This window comes from Apostichopus japonicus, chromosome 14, assembly GCF_037975245.1.
Source record: "Apostichopus japonicus isolate 1M-3 chromosome 14, ASM3797524v1, whole genome shotgun sequence".
In the NCBI taxonomy this organism is placed as follows: domain Eukaryota; kingdom Metazoa; phylum Echinodermata; class Holothuroidea; order Aspidochirotida; family Stichopodidae; genus Apostichopus; species Apostichopus japonicus.
Window position 1 is genome coordinate 10,924,233 of NC_092574.1, and position 18,284 is coordinate 10,942,516.

At 35.6% G+C, this 18,284-nt stretch overlaps 1 protein-coding gene across 2 annotated transcripts in view; it reads left to right on the forward strand.

Annotated features, from left to right (window-relative positions):
- LOC139980367 (uncharacterized) overlaps positions 1–17,123 on the forward strand; it is a 79,558-nt gene extending 62,435 nt beyond the window's left edge. For both annotated transcript variants that reach the window (XM_071992000.1, XM_071991999.1), the window contains 2 exons: positions 10,393–10,499; positions 11,498–17,123. In XM_071992000.1, coding sequence (XP_071848101.1) covers positions 10,393–10,499; positions 11,498–11,713 — 323 coding nt within the window. In that variant the 3' untranslated portion in view covers positions 11,714–17,123. The remainder of the gene's footprint in view (positions 1–10,392; positions 10,500–11,497) is intronic.
- Positions 17,124–18,284: the final 1,161 nt, after the last annotated feature.

Consider the following 18,284-nt stretch of genomic DNA (forward strand, 5'->3'; position numbering starts at 1 on the left):
TCAGTTGACTCGATGGAAACCGTGCAGTTTAGAGATATTGGTCGGTGTAACATTGTAAAATACCCCCCCCCCCCACCCCTCGGGTATTCTATCCGAGGGGATGTTCAACACTATAGTGTTGAGTCTCCGCGCGCATGCTTTCACACTATAAGTTTGACAATTAACTGCGCAGCATTTCAATGGATCGATTATTAAAAAAAAATTACGTCAATTTTGGGAGGCTAGTTTATTGACGTTAACAGTATACAGTTCCGGGATGCAGTTGTTTTTTGACAAATGACAGAAACGCGTATATTTAAATACCCTGGGGTAAACGTGTGTTCCAATCCTATACAAGGTACCGTTTGTGCGGTATTGATTAAGTTGAAATTCTCACATGTTTATACACTGAGTAACTTTAGTTGCATACAGCAGAGAAACAAACTGATTTGTTTCCTGTGTGTTTTCAGCCATGACACATGTGGAAATGGACATTTCGCTATTTTACCAGAAAATGTGTTCTTTGTTTTCTATTTAATTTGATTTCGTTTCTAATTGTGATTCATCTTGATGTTGGAATAGAAAATTAGACACAAATGTTGAAGTAAATCAACAACTTCAAACAGCTGTGTCTATGAAATCTGTCTTTTTAACGTGTAATTAGGCTAATAGTAGTAAAATGATCATCATAACACGGAAATATCTATAATTGGATAAACGGTAATCATTAATTACTAGCTAATTAACGTTCCTTTTGGGGGAAAACCTGTACAGGATGCCTTATTTGATCATTTGATATTTATGTCTGTTAGTAATATAGTCGCTGGTATGCTCAAATTCAGAGATTTTAATAAGAACCTTGGATATTGTAAATAAATTGTACTTTGATTAAATAAAAAAACATCATTTGCAGGGCTACTTATAGACATTTTCCCCTGACCCCGCATACCCTCGCATCCGTGATCAGGTGATCTGAAGAAGAGCTTGTTTTGCTCCAAAGAACCGCAAAAATCCATCCATTGGCTAGATAGATCGATAAAATAAGTAATTTTCATGGCTTTATACCAGTTACACATTCCTACCTATAAACTCAGGGTTAAACAGTAATGTAGCAATAAACCCCGTTAGTACAATGCTGTGGTGTATATATATATATATATATATATATATATATATATATATTATATATATGTTGTTTTTTCGTGATTGGCGCCGTCCTCATAATCAAGTTTGCACGTTATTCCTTATCAACTATAATTAACGAATTTGGTGGTCATTAGTGCCTAAGTGAAATCTTTTCTGAGCAGCCGTTAACGGTCCATTACTCTAATAGAATGCTGTTACTTTTCATTACCGCACGGGGCCATACGGTGAACATTCGTGAATTATAGGGCAAGAGAAAACAACTCTCCAAATTCATTATGGTGTGACGGTTGCACGTATATTGCACGCTAAGCCGACACACACACGGGAATTCCCCCTCAGAATATTCATTTTAGGAAGTAAAGTATAGATTAAATTATTTTGCTCCCAAACTTCCGTTGAAGATAATGGAGGGTGAAAGTGGCGAGAAAGAATGGACTTGGCTAGCAAATTTACAGACAAGACAGAAAATATTTCACGAATACTTTAATTTACTTTATGATAGGCCTATAGTTTTAATTATAGTAATTGGCTAACGTTTGAGAAATCCTTATATCGCCAGGCTAAGTTAAACCAGGAACTCTGTTCTAAGTATATAACGTCTATTGACGCAGAAGGAAACAATAACTACACTGTTAGGCCTACATACATCTTTCCAATACAACGCGTATGTATAGCGAGACATCACCGCGGCTTACTAAATTGTTTCATATTTCAAAGAAATAGGGTCACACTGGAACAACCCGAACGCTTTAAGTTGATTATACCAAGCCATTCTTTCACAGCAGTTGTCAACACTGGTATCCGTTATTGTTTTATAAAACCATTTGAATCCTTGGTAGCCTTTGATAAATAGCTCCCCTCTGATCTGGTGAAACTGCATGTATCAAAATAGAAACTGTCTAGTACTTTATCTGAACTGCTTGTATTTCACCTTAGCAACAACTTAACAAGGTATATTACTGTACGGCAGCACATTTGACAACAGCCTACCACGTTGACGCACGTCTTTATATACAGATAGGCCTATATACCATTTCTCTTGTCAGTGTCTTTATCTGGTTCATTATAGTAGGTTATATATGGTTTCATTCATTTTGGGACAGCCGACAGTGTTTATATCGTATTATCTTAACATCTATGTTCTAACTAAAGATGGTAGCAATTCGCAAGGCTTAATCTTTAGCCAATTCGCATAGTAACAACCAGGCTGCCTGCGCATTATAGGTAGTCTTTGGAAAACGACTCCTAAGCTAAGCCTACTTACCCAGATACTATATAGCACGTCATTATCAAGAAATGGCACGACGCATGTTTCGGTATGATTTTGTAAAGGTCTGTATAGGCCTAGCCTATATGTTAAGGAAAACTTGACAAGTTACTTTCAGACCGTGCAAGCTGTAGCCTATCATAACAGTTGACAAAAATTAAAACAAATCACATGGAATAATTGGTACAATGGCGTATGGGAAAGGAGGGTGTTGGTGATTGAGACAGAGGAGTTTCCGACAGGTGTCTGGCTTTCCCCACTTTTGTAGGTATATTCCTGTTGGTCATGAAGGTAAGCGAAAATTACAACCACTGGTTTAGAATGTTAAATTTCCCCTTCCCCGATCTACCTCCCTATCATGCATATCCCAATAACAGACCGAATCACCAAACACATTATTCACTACCGTACCCCCATTCTCGTAGCCCGACTGGGGGACGGGGATGTGCCTAATACATCACTCCTTAAATGGTTGTTGCCCCACTCTGAAATCTCCCCCCCCCCCTTTCTAGGCTCCTCCTCTTCTCCCTACCACGTCCTCTTACATTTGAGAACTTTCGTTAGCAGTACGACTCTACAATCTGATACAAACCAGACAAGAAGAACTGTTATGATTCTCTCTGTATTGTATAGTACTGTTTCTGCGCACTTTATTTCTGATCGATGTTTGCGGTTATCAGAAGGAAAAAAAAGGGTTAGCGTTACGAATAAGTTTAGATAAAACCTGTGTGTTTCTCATTGAATTATAGCAATAAATTCCTTAGGCCCATGACATACATTCTCAATCAATTAGTTTGGGGAAGGGAAGTAAAAAATATGTAACAGGTGAAAGCATACTTTCAGGCTGCAGTTAAAGCGACGTAGTGGATTGAAATTTTTACCTCAATTAAATTGATGAGGAGAAATATAACCTTGAAATAGTTCAAGTTGCTCAATGGATAGAGTAGAGTATAACCAGTAAACCAGGAAGAAAATTAATATATATATAAATATATATATATATATATATATATAAATGAAAATCGTAAATATATATATATATATATAAGCTATACATTCAAGCGTAGGCTGTTATAATAGCCTTGTTATAAATAATAATTATTCCATTAATTCTTCAGTGTAGTGGATTAATACGTTGGTTGATATATTTATTGATTGGTTTCTTCCCAAGTCATGAAAGTGATCCGTTCATACTAACTATAGGCCTATACCAACAAAAGAAAAAAAGAAATCTGTTGAAATCCACTTTTACATATAAAATATGCAATACACACGATTTACATGCAATATATACACTGATTGCCCTATCCAGTTCTGTCCGGTTGCAAAAAGGCCAGTTGAGTTGCAGTGCTATACGGTTAAACCTTTCGTCGCCCGAAGGGAAGAGAGCGACTTCGGTGACGAATATTGATCTTGACTTGAACGTCGCGACAGTAGCGTGCCTTCGATTCCCGAAAGCACGAGAGGAAAAGTGATAGGACTGAAGCCTTGTCCCTATATTAGGTCAAATTAGATATTACACCCCTGGGAACAATTTACGAGCCATTGGTTACAGATGACAAGGGGTCGGTCAGAAACTAGCCTGCGTTTGAAAAGGCAACAAGCTGCAGAATGATTTAGCGGTGTGCCATCGATGATTTTTGTTTTTAGGGGGTTAGTCTAGTCTGTATATACACTGCGAAATCAGACTATGCATGTTTAGTTAGTCGCATAGCATATAAACCTTCCGTTTCGCTTGTCTTGTTAGACATAAAGATGAAACTTTTATATCACGTCAGGGGAGAATTTTGCCGCGTCTGAAACAGTGCACGCGTGATGACGATTTGATAACCGTGTCCATTATAGGTCTAAGAATGCCGAGGCACCGATAACAACAAAAAAACACACATGTGGATGAGTGGTATTAGTCGTGTAACGGCCTCAAACTATCGATTTAACAGATACTTTACTTAATACTAAATGTTAACGCATTAGCAACTTGCTACGCTTGAGCTACGAAATTTGACAGATTCCATTCTCTGCCAAGTATCTAATATTTTCCCTCTGTCCTGTTATTAAACGTTCTCTGTATACCTAGAAGTCATTTTTCTTCTGTACAAACGTTTTCATCAGTCGCTTCTAGGGTTTGGTATATGCTTAGTCAAACCGCGCTATATATAACGTGTTAGACGACCTTGTATCACGCATCGTCTCGTCCACACTGTCTCTCGCGAAGCTACAGTTCTTGGCGGAGGAGCTATATGTATATGCCCTTGATGTATTGTAGATGCGTCGTGATTTCCTTAAGTAGGCCTTCCGCACTTTCAGCCGCCTTGAACTTTGAAAGAATTTTGTCTATCTATCTCTCTCTCGCTTTTTTTCCTTCTGTTTTATATTGTTGTTAAGTCTTTCAATGTATCTACTGAACTAACTTTGGACGCATATAAAAGGGTTGTAGATTTATACAAGAGAGTACATGGGATCTATATAGCGGGTTTCGTTTAAGTGAACAATTTTGAAAATTTGAACAATTGTGTATATATTTGAAATTTCAAAACATCCTCTTTCCGTGCACCCGTGTCAATAATATATCATAAACATTAATGTGATATATATATATATATATATATATATATATATATATATATAAATATATATATATATATATATATATATATATATATATATATATATATATATATATATAACATAATGTATGAATACCTATCTGAATTAACAATATCCGTTCTTTCAAAACGCGGCGTCGTTTAAGGCTGTACGTAAACTGGTAATTTGTTTAAATCTAAACTGTGTCTAGAAAGAGAGTGAAAGAGAAAAATAGAAAAACAAAAGAAGGAAAATGTGTGGGCGTCGAGGTTAATTATAGTACTTTTTCATAAGTTGTGTAAATGTCACACACACACACACACACACTTGACTTAAATTGTCCGTCTTCTATAAGACGAGTAATTTATAAAACTGTGTTGTTCTGTCTCTTCCTCATGTTTATTATCTTAACAACATTTACTCGAAAAGTAAAGAAGACTAATAAGGGGGAAAAAAACGAAAAGCAAATTCAATAAAGAGGACTATATTGTATCAGTATATATACTGTAGTCTTCTGTTACGTCATAGTTAAATGTGACGTCACACTAAACATACAAAGCGGTCCCTTCAAACTATATGATTTCTATAGATTTTTTTTTCTTTCTCTATGTGTAACGTATAAGATCGTATGACGTCAAACTATCGTCCGGGAATGTTTCTGCCTTCGATGTCATTCGCGAAATTCCGTGGTTGCCCAAGTCGCAGTCGCCATACTGTCAACAAACTTGTATCAACGTATAGTAACTAACATATCTAATTGCTCCGATAAAGCTACGCCCTATATTTTCTTTAACGAGCTAAAGTAAACAGTGTGTAGGAGGGGCAGAAAAAGCAGGTTTGTGTAAAACACAAAAATTTACGCAACTGGAGTACATCCGATCGATCAGGCATTTACTTTAGTTGTGAAAACAGTCGTAAAAGCAAGGAAGATACGACACATCCAAATATAGACAGGCTAAATTGGTATTAACAGGCTTATCTCTCAGTAAGCTAATTACAATCTTTGCTGGTCTATCACACGGAACAACGGTGTATGCAGCACTGCGATAAACACCCTCTTAACCTTAAACAGGGATTCCCTTAACGACCCCCTCCCCTCATCCCCATCCTATCCCATTCCAGTAATCATATTGATTTGGGCAAGTTATATGTACCGACTGTTTCATTGTGTATTAATTATGTAAACAAAGTCTAATTTTATCAGAAAGGAATGTACTTTTTGCATCGATTCAACGGTATTGTTACAAATCTTGCACAGAAATCATTTATAGATCAAATTCATTTTGATGAAAAGGCTCGACATGTTTGATAAGGCTAGGAGGATCCTAACCTTTTGCTTACCAAACTACTGTATAGTTGCAAATATGATGCAATTGATATTACTTTGTTAATGTAGGGCATCAATGATAAAGCTGTTATGATTCAATTAGCGAGTACCGAGTAGCAATTCCAATCAAATTTGTCTTCTATTGACCATTCAGCCTTTCCATCACCGGACCTCAAAACTCAAAGCGAGTACACATTCGAACAGCAACACATTTTGTAAGTGACATTTGACATGAAAGAGTGACCGTTTTCAGCTATAAGAGCCTGCATTGTTAAAGTATCTAATGCATTGTTAAGATCTTGTTATAAATGTAGCAATGTTGAAATAATAATACAAGAAATGTCAGATTTGAACAATTATAATGTTGCATGTAACATTTCATATAGAAAAGCATCATGGAATCCAAAAGAGTACGTTGCGAGATTTTTTCACTCTAAGAAAAGTATTCAATTTCCGTTTCCATTTGTTAAATGCAAGTTTTAAATCACACGAGGGGCTTAGCCTTTAAACATACATTGTCAAATGGGAGAACCTGTATTGTCGTTCGTGCTACAGATACTTGAAAATCTCGCTTCTAGTGACGTAATAGCGTTGTGCAAATTACGTTCGAGTGGCTTGCCAAACATGGACTATGTTATTACATTATAGAGAAGAGTTGTTTCCACCGATGGATCCATTCATTCGAAATCACTGCCTTTGTTAGGAAAAAGAATCGTTGAGGACTATTGGTAATAAAAGAGACAAGATGGGACAGAAAAAGCATTTCGCGTTCCATGAAACCTATGCCTTTCATAAGAATTACCAACTGTTTACAGTCTTTCATTTTTGAAGGAAAAAAAAAAACATTACAGGTTAATAAAAATTGCATGTTTAAGGCATTTTGTTTGTTTGAATACCAGCCATTAGTAACATTAATTAGGTGTCATAATATATCGATGATCGATAAGTAAACAAGTTCGTTGGGTAGGAGGAACTTATTAAGGTAATGTGGATTGGTTTGATGACAAAACTCATCGAAGTCTTATGCATATTAACAAGCATACAGGTCACATGATTGGCGGATTGGACATGTATTGCCATGATATGTTTGTTTCAATTAACTATATGTATATTACCTGCTAACGGCGTAAAATTGTGTTCGATTTGATTGCTTGTTTGATTTTTCTATTGAGCAACTGGAAGGTAGGCTATGCTGAAAAGGGAAGCAAAATGAAAACCATATTGATGTTACAATATCCTTACAATTTCAGTGATTAGTATAACGTAACTCATTTTGTTGTTGTCATCATCATAATGCTACGAACATACCCAAAAAAATGTGGGGCGGGGGGGGGGGAGGGGGTTGTAAAATAAGTGAATACTTTTCAAACAGAAAACAATCTGTTGACCTATATTTTGTTTTGGACCATTTGAAGATTTCTAGCAAATCTTATGTCAGTATGTTTAAGACCACCTTGTACACACAGTAACGTTCCATATTGTAGAGAAAACGAGGTTCCTATACCTCAAAATCAGCACGGATCTATCTATATACCGAGTGCCTCAGCACACTCAACATGTCACTAGAATGATGAAGCTACCAACTGCGCCTATATGGTTGTAAACGCTACAGTGGCCTACATGCAGACAATCACACACAATCATAGACTAGTATACACAATACACCTCCCCAGACATGGTTTTACTTCTTAACAACCATAACAAAATGCTTAGAATATATATACACTTGTAAGGCTGTCCCAGTAAGTAAATAAACCAAGTGCGAAGAGAAAACAGAAAATGGTTGATCATCGCCGAAGACCAAAAGAGGAATATATATATATATATATATATATATATTTATATATATAGCCTATGTATATATGTATATATATATATTTATATATATATCCTATATATATAGCCTATGTATATATGTATGTATGTATATATATATATATATGTATATATATATATATATATATACGCACATATATATCTGGTAAACTGGAAAGTATTCATGTTGAATACTTACAACATATATGTTTACCGGTCACAAAGGGTTGGGGAACCCCTCAGCTCTTTCACCCACCCCTCAGCTGCGACGACTTGTTATCTTGTTTTCAGATAAAATATGGTAAACTTGAAAGTAGGCATCGTTGTGAATTATGTAACGCCAACAATTGTTCGGCACTGTAGCTATGCGTATACTGAAGAGTCCTTTGTTCAACTCAAGCACTATCTATACTTCTGTTGCATCCCACTAACGTGTGTGCCCACCACCGAACTTAACGTGCAGTAGTGGGGCTGCAGCATTGTGTGACAAACACGTGCAACAAACGTACATTTAGCTACCATGATACTGTTTTAGTACACATATGTATACTGTAACGTTTGTGGTGACATTCTCCAATTATAAATAGCAGGCCGATAGTCTGTTGCTATATATAATGCACGTGCGACGTACATACGTCACACGAAATGATTCTGCAGGTATATAGCCCACTATATTCGCATCTCAAGGTAGCAGTCGCGTTTGTTGGACTATCTAAAGCCACTCACTACTTCCCTGGCGTGCGTATCATAACCTAGTGACATTCATTGCGTGTCTATATTTCTTGGTTGGGATTCCCTCGCGAAGAGCTCCCTGCGTGGTTTCCATTTTATACCGTGAAGACATCAACAATTGACTGTCGTAAACTGACAAAGGTCAAAAGCTCGACTTGGGTCGAACTTCGAGGAGGGTAACAACTACTTTTTCGACTTGGTGTGATCCTAGAGATACCCATCCATCATCAGAGCTCCTAAAACAAAACTAGGTTTCACAAACTTTTGTGCAGTCTTCTTTTACATCTGGAATTCTTCTCCCTCGTGTGCGTCATTGTGTGTATGTATGTGTCTGTGTGTACTATTCTGTCATTAAAAAAAAAATGTACGGCCGTTCCTCTCTTTTTACTATTCCTCCTCTGATCATTCACGCGTATCGGTTGCGCAGAGAATGGGAAAGAGGCAAAAAACAAGTACACGTGACCCGCGCAGAGGATGAACTTGGCTATCTCGTCCGTATCATGCATGACAAACACGTTGAATTCTCCGATCATGGTTGCTTTATAGAGCTTATCTATATTAAATGAGCTATACCAATATGTATAACATTAACTCGTGTGATGTGTTGTAACTCGTGTGTCATTTAAAATATGGATAATAAAGACCGCAGACACCCGAATATGATCATGGACGAGGTCTTACGATGAACAAAACAATTTTTTTTAAAGGTGAAGAAAAACTGAATGGAAATAAAAAAATCTATAATTGCATTAAATGAAGCCGATCCTTTGTTGCCAGATGGAGTACGTAGGGCTAAATCATTTTAAATTAAAGTTAGAAGAATGTGGGAATATAATGTTGATGCGCGCCGTGCAGGGAGACAATATCTAACTTCCACGCCACATCTGCTTCATTGTGTTTACATGTATCATGAAAATACAGAATGGATGTATGCTTCCGTTGAAAGATGATTACTTAATAACGAACCTATACTGCGTCTCCATACTCATTAACTCGGAGTATGTCTCAGATGATGCAGAATTGATGCATACTTTCTTTGGAGATGAATACTTCACTAACATACTGAATGTTTCACGATGCAAGTGAAAGTATTGTTAGACGTTACAGAATTGGTGCATACTTTCTTTGGAGATGAATACTTCACTAACATACTGAATGTTTCACGATGCAAGTGAAAGTATTGTTAGACGTTACAGAATTGGTGCATACTTTCTTTGGAGATGAATACTTCACTAACATACTGAATGTTTCACGATGCAAGTGAAAGTATTGTTAGACGTTACAGAATTGGTGCATACTTTCTTTGGAGATGAATACTTCACTAACATACTGAATGTTTCACGATGCAAGTGAGAGTATTGTTAAACGTTGCAGAATTGATACATAACTAGGGATGAATAGCTAAAATATGTCTTTGAGTTCTCATAAATGTTCAGTATACGAGTATTTATCAGATGATGCATTTAACATTTTCAGAAAACAATTGAACCTTTTCCTTTATCTTTTAAAGATATTTAACGTTTTCTCTCTTTCATCACAGCTCTGTTGTCGTTTGTTGCTTACCGACGGGGTTTCATTCGGATTTATGGAGAAATCGCGGGACGATTCATCTGTATGAATAACCAAACGGGAGAAGTTTATTCAGCTGTACGTATTTACATAATATATTTAGTTATGAGTAAAGCAGTGTATGAGGCATATACATCATGAATATTTATAGTTGCATTTCATCAATATTTCAAGCTTCATTCATATTCTGAAAGCCGTCTATGCAGAGTTGATTTTAGTGTTCTCACTTTATAATATTAATGTCGTTTTGTTTGCGCTCTCTTTTCGCGGAAAGATTGACATCAATTTAAATCTCAGGGCATGAAACTACGACATAATGGGTTTTCGTTTATTTCTTTGTTAGTGATTTTCTAGGGAAAAGATGTTTACGATGGTTATAAATAATAGTAATGGTGGGCCACAAACATAAGTAAGGAATATAGAGTGATCACCTATCAGAATAACTATACCGCTTAACATATTGTATTGTGTGTTGTAAATGTGTAAATAACTTACACTGTGAATGGTTCAATTTTTCTTATTGACATACACTGTTATTAATTAGTAGTCCAGTCCATAATGCGTGAAAGCAAGTTTTTATCAATCATGTCGGACCAAGACGTATTTAATATTTCCTAAATGTTTGACTGTTGCACTGCGATGGCAAAGTTTTCCTCCAAAAAATATGGTTAATTTAATTTAAACACAATATTCACATTTTTGTGATTGGTTTTGGAATTGTTGCTACACTGTAATCCTTTTCTTTGGTTTTGTACATTACTTGTCAATTTTAATGTAATCGTTGGACATGATAAGCTGGGCTTAGCCATTAGAGATGTAAATGAATGCTTAGTTGATGTCATTTTCAAAGAGCAAGGCAGACTTTATTTTAGGCTTTGTCTGATAGAATTTGGGTATAATTTATAATCATATTTTTTCTTTGGTTATTTGCTTTCATGTACATAGGCATAATAGTTTAAAGCTGTTAAATGCATTGAGTCAAGTTATCGCTTGTACCACTAACATTTCAGATCGTGAATTGATTTTCCCTTCATTAATGTGGCAATGTTCTTTTTTCTCTTTTCATCTTCTTATAGGAACATTCAAATAAAGAATGTATTTTCCACGAGAAGGCACAACCTCTTAACCTGATGTATACTTACTCACTGATTCACTCGCCGAATATCCCATCAGTCGAATGGTACCTTGGTATTTCAAAGAAAGGCGAGGTTAAGAATGGACGGCGTGTCAGGAGTGTCTTAAAGATTGCACACTTTCTGCCTGCATATCCACCAGAGGAGATTGTCTGCTGACGAAGAAAACGGATGAAATGGAGACTAGTAAGCAACATAATCACTCGGGCACACAACTGTGTCTATGCTTGATTGCTAATCACACCAAAGATGTCAAGAGCACGAGGAGCAGTTAAATATCACATCGCACTCACTTTCCCTTTCCCTGAGATCTCTTTCACTCTCTCTCTCCCTTCCTATCTTTCTCTATCCCCCTCCCATCCCCCACTCCACCTCTCACTCCCACTTTCTACCCCCCTCTCACTCCCACTTTCTATCTCTCTCCCTCACTCTTGAATGCTCGTCGATTATATATCTTTTGACAAAATCAACAACTCAACAACAGTTTTATTATGAAAGGAGACATCAGAGGGAAGAAAAAAGGAGACGATTTTCAACAGCATCGTGAGCGGAGCGAAAACCAGACACAACATGGAAAACTTTCAAAGTCAGGAAGCAGTTGATTCTTTTTTTTTTTTTTCTTATCTATTTGATATCGTCAGCACTTGAAGCTTCTCGTTGTGCTATTGTTATTTGCATAATTGTGCATATATTTGGCGATTACAAAAAAAAAAATAGCTCTATATTTTGCAAATGTTTTCTTCGTTTTAAAACTTAAAGTCATTCGACTTTTGTTGTCGAAGAATATCAGTCAATAAAGCTCAGCAACAGTAACCAAGTTGTTACAATGTATATTGTAAAATCATAAAACTTTCTTGAGCAATCGTCTTCAATCAAAATCAGTTTAAAAGAGAGGTCATTATGAAGAGAGAAAGAAAAAGCTGAGTCATTTAAGAACTTAACTTTGATCAGCAAACGAAGCTTATATTATATTTTATGGGAACATGAACAAAATTGTTTCATTGAGTTTTGTCAAAAAGAAAAAGAAGTTTCTAATTAGAAATGTACACAACAGTAATTTTTTTTGCATCACATTGTAATTTTGAAACTACGTATTCACGATCTAACTTAAGTTTCCATTACTGCCTATATATCTTTATGGTGCTGAAAAAGCAGAGGATCGAAAGTTACGTATATTGCATTCGGTGATGAAACTTTCGCTGATCATACGAAAGCGCGATCCTCAACAAAAATAGTGCATCGATACTGTTTCTTTCATAAAAATGACATGTGAAAAAAACAATACATTGACAGCGGAAGTGCGTAGAAACAAGTTCTAAATGTGGCAATTTTGTACAATGTGTAATAGCTGGCCACGAATGGGGACACTTCACATCGTCTGTGCATAATAGCGCTGCCAATTCGGTCCTAACAGTGCCGCCGTAGATACGGTTCTGGTCGTCCTAATGCGCGTTACAGATCTCCAAAGATTTTGTAAAAGTGTCGTACACATGTTACAATCTATTTGCTAGTTGTGATAATATATTTTGAACGATTTCGATCTCGATAATAAAAAGAAGATTAGCAGGTATATTATCCAGTATATAACCAGTCTAGCGAACGTGATTGAAAATACCCCAAAGAAGCTTTCTGAATGGTTGACAGCCAGACGTGTGTAAAGTTGCCAAACGAACAGTGGGCAACATGTTTTTCGTTGCTAAAATGTGATAGATATGAGTGGTAAAACCCACATGTTAGCTCTCGAGTATGTGCAGGTATTTCCCGTCAGAGATTTCTCAAAGGATTCTTCAATGATATCAGAGGGTGCCTTTTGTCAAAAAGATATGACAACGCCCTCTGTTGATTTAGGGCGTGGCTGGAGATTGCCATTGTGAGATATAGAGCGCAAGGATAAATTTCTGATTGTCAAAATTTCACAAAATCATAAAACCACAAGCATAATGGCATCTATAATGTAATAAATTTGTTGAAAACCTTGTTGAAAATATACGATATGTGTCTGTAATAATATTCATATACTATAATGAAACAATTTAAACTGTAGCCGAATTTCAAACAGAAAACATATAACACACAAAAAAAAAACGTTATGTGCGTCAACATCGCAATTCAGAATTCAGGAAAATAATCATAATAATTAAGAATATAAACTGGTAAGTGAATTTCCTAGTGCCATAGGCATTAACATCATGAGACCAACAAGGCGATAATGGGTTATACCGTACGGAAATATCGTAAATTTAACCGTAGAAGGGGACAGTTTGGAAGAATATAAAGGGATTAAACAAATTTAAGATCAAGTTTTATATAATCGAATTACACCTGAGTTTAACGGAATAAGTTTACATGGTGTTGTTTTTCTTCTTTTTCTTTATTTGTAGTAACAGAGTTTGGCAATTTGTATTCAAAGAATGGGCACTAAGTGGGTGGGGCGGGATGGGAGGGAAGTTCACGTGCCGGGAAAGTGGGAGGAGTAGGGTAATATGTTTAATGATCGATAATTCTGTTCAACTTTGGTCAGATCAATTTAGCGTACACAGGAGTTTCTCGTTTGATCGAAATGAGTAGTTTTAGAAGTATATAAACAGCTAAATTAAATATAATACAAATGTACTACCCCAAACAGTCGATGTTAGAGCACGATTTTGCCATTTTCGTTAGATTGTTTGTTGATTAATTCAACGATAGTTGTTTCAAAGTTAAATTTATCGATCTTATTGGCAACAAGGAATCTTTTTTTGAGTGACTTTGTACTCTAATTCGTCAATATAAGAAAAGTACGTTATTTCACACGCATGGTCATGAGGTTTCAATCAATGTAAAAGTTTCTTTTCCAATTGTCGTTGGGTTAAAAGAAAGCAAACGGTAGTACTTCTTTGATGAGGCTGAATGTGTTTAGTAAGGTCCACGTAAAAGAGGGGAAGGAGAAGGAAATAACATGAGGAAGAGATCTGGCAAACGGATGGAAAATTTCCATGTTTACTTTATTCTAATTGAAAGACATGAACGCGCGCAGTACTTATACGAGAAGAGAAGGTAGTTTAATACCTTTTCAATGTATTCATATTTGTATTACAAATCATGAGATAGTAATACATTAACAGTAAATGTATTGTTGAGAGCACAAGAATAGGTGGTGGACGTGGTAATCCTCACATAAACGTCTTCCAGTTGTGCTGTAGAAAGGCATACATTTTTCATAATTGGAACAGTTTTATTTCCTCTTTTGCAGTCAACATTAAGAGAAAAAAAAAGCTATATTGCTCTAGAGACATATTCGTTATCCGATTATTTATATTCGAAAGTTTACCGAGTAAAGAGAAAGAAGGGAGGGGGAGGGTGGGATCTCCCATTAATAGCAAGTGGAATCTAATGGAAAAGTAATTTACTTATAGGATATATATAGAGAGAGAGAAATCCAGAGAAATAAGATATGACTCATAATTGACAAATGAGGAGTAATGTTTCAGAAATTTGTCAATTATGAGTCATATCTTATTTCTCTGGTTTTCACTAATAATATTTTCTGTTGAAGTAAACGTGGATTTTCTTTATAATATATAGATATATATCCTGGTTCTATCATGGTTGTATGGTTCAAAGAGGAACTTTTGTGCTTTAACAAAGTAGTTTCATATGGTTTGAATGTTTTAGTTACAAAGCATCAAGAATTTCGAATAAAGGTTCCGTAACGTTAGCTAAAGTTTGAGAAGCTGCTTCAAAAATTTACAGATTTGCTTCTACTCAGTAAAACCCGCTGATCACAACAAATTGAAGACGTTGTGAATCAAAAAATGAAGAAAAGGAAAAATACTGTGCACTTAAATGGCGATAAATTGAATTTATGTTCAGGGAATTTATGTTCAGTTATAATGTTGCAACTGCGACGTAATCATTCGCATATATTTGAATTGCTTTTTCGGATAAGCAAATTTTTCCAGAATTTAAAAATTGAGAGCAACAAAATTACGTAGGCTGCATTGAAAGAGTTATCTTTTATCGATCTAATTTAAGAAATTATTTTTGAGATTTTTTAAAAGTATGACAAAGAACGTGTGCTAACCTGTCAGTATTTATTTATCATATATATTTATAAAATAATGCTCTTTTTTCTTTAATTTCTTTCTAAATTTGTCAATTTTCATGCCAACAGTGGCATTGTTATCACCAGTGAATAGGTATCGGTCGATCACTGGCACAATATTGGCGTAAGATAATGGTTCTCTACAATAATATTCACTGCCGAGCCTTTACATATAGCGTCTTGGTAGATCTTATGATTTACTAATGTGTTAAGTATATGTGTATTTGGAGGCCTAGTGTTAAGATTTACTGTGTCGAGCATTGAAGACACATCTTACTCTTACCTATATAAACATTCTCCAGACAAATGTTTTACTTTAAAGGGGGAACGCCGTTTTCGGAAAGCCTTTTTGTGTGTATAAAATAAGTGGTTTATTTATTGTAATAGTTTAAGGGTGAGGGTGCTAGAATGCATCTTTTTTCTTTTGCTACTTCAAAACAAGGAAAAGGTGTTATTTGTCACAATCAGTTGTGTTGCTCGAGTATAAGTTAGTGTTGAAGTGAGATATTTGGTGTAACCTAACATGAATGTGATAGTTCACATGTAAAATGTCATTTAATGTCATTTTGCAGTCTTTATGAAGACCTTTTGGCCATCCAATTCTCGCTTCTTTATTCTCTCCTTTTGTCAGAGTTACTCTAAGCAGGTATTTAAGGTGCAATGTCGTTTCTATAACCTAGAAGAAATCTTCTCTAGGGTTTGTAACACCAAATTGTTTCTAAAAACAAAGATTTTTTTTGTGATAAGTGAAATCTGGTTAGAGTAATGGCATGTATTTGGGCCAACGTCGGTGTGGACGTGAGTAAGGTCCGAATCAAACTGTCCTGAAAAATAAAAAATAAAGCAGTTCACTAAATGTTACTAACGAAACTCTTGTAAATTTATTGCAGGAATTGTAGTAATCTGCAAAATACTGTGTTGATTTATTTGTTGTTGTTGAAAGGTTCCCTATTATATCTACTACACGATCGGTGATGTTGTTACATATTTTACTTGTAATAAAATATCTTTCAGCGCATTTTCAACAATGCATGGGATTAAAACAAATTGTGAGACCAAAATAACTTAAGTATTCAAACTCTCTGACTAATACTCTAGGAAATCAAACTTTCTTTACATTACATTTCTACTTGTTGTCACATCTCTTCAAATATCTTGACAAACTCTTCTTTGAGGTAGCAGTTTCCCCATCACACCACTTCACCTATAAAAAACAAACGACCTAGTATACCTTTTATGGCATACGAATATATCATATTTATAAGAACGTGTTATGTGTTATATGTAAACTTATACGTATCATATGAAGATTTTAATATTATCATATTCGTATTTATGTATACATCTTCGAAATGCAAAAACAAGATAAAAAAAAAGAAAAAATGAATTTATGTATATATGAATATGTAGAGAGACAACTGTTCTCTCGTTTAAATAACATGTGATCCAAATGCGTCAATAAAACTTAAAATATACGATAGCTTACGTTCACTTCAAGTAAACTAGAGTACCTTTTTTCCTTGTCTCTTGCGTCATAATGATGTCCATCTTCATCGCTTGGATTCCTCTTATGCCAGCTCTATACATTAGAGCATAAAACGATCTTTAAGGAAAAGCCAACCCATCCATCATCTCTGCTCTACGTCAACGATATATTTATAGGTATACTTGTAATGAACAACTTTCCCAAGCAGCTAGGAAAAATCATATTCTATTTAGGAGACATCACAAATTGTCATGTTCACATCTTCATATATACGAGACGATATACCTGAGAAAGTCTAAATATGATATCATCAAGACACATATGCTTTCATTTTTGTAACGTTTACAAACATTTTTTTCTAACAATTTTGTTGATTTGCTTTTAATTGAGAGCAATACTTTTCTTAGCAAGTTTGGGGGGTTTGTTCATCACACAGATCTCTATCACATCAAAACAAATATGAAATAGGTTTGTTTTCCTTTAATGAGGAGACACTAATACCCGGTTGAAGTATATGGTAGACAGAAAAAAAGCAAACGTTACAAAATTTCTCTTCATACATATATATATATATCTATATATTTTACGAATCCGATCAAACAAAATGGAATTCAGTATCACGAACGTTTGAAATTAATGCTAAAGAGTTAAGAGGGGGTGGGGGGGGGGTCTGAATCAGTGAGCTTCCCTCATACACAGACGATGACGTATTACATAAAAGGCTGAAAACATTGCCCCAAGTTTTATCCTGTTACTACAAAGGTATCAAAATAGTACCACTCCCGCAAATTAGTCTGTATAGTGTTAATTCGCAATGTTATACGTGACAGTGGAATGAACTGACTCGAGGCTGGCAGTACGATATTTTCGTTTTAACAAGAGTGTTCCTCGTTTGCCTTCTTATAAATACAGTTGGATCGGCACTGATGACTTTTGAAAGCAGGTGCGGTTGCACACAATCCATAATGTCCCACAATCCATTGAGTTCGCCGGATGAAGCATGACGTCATAGCGGAATGACCCTTTCGTCACATTTTAGTTAGATCGATGACATAGATCATATATATATTTAAGCTCGTTTACTGAGACGTATAGTCCGGGGATTATAACTCCAGTATTATATAACACAGCTGTGTTATCATGTGGTCAAACGGATACGA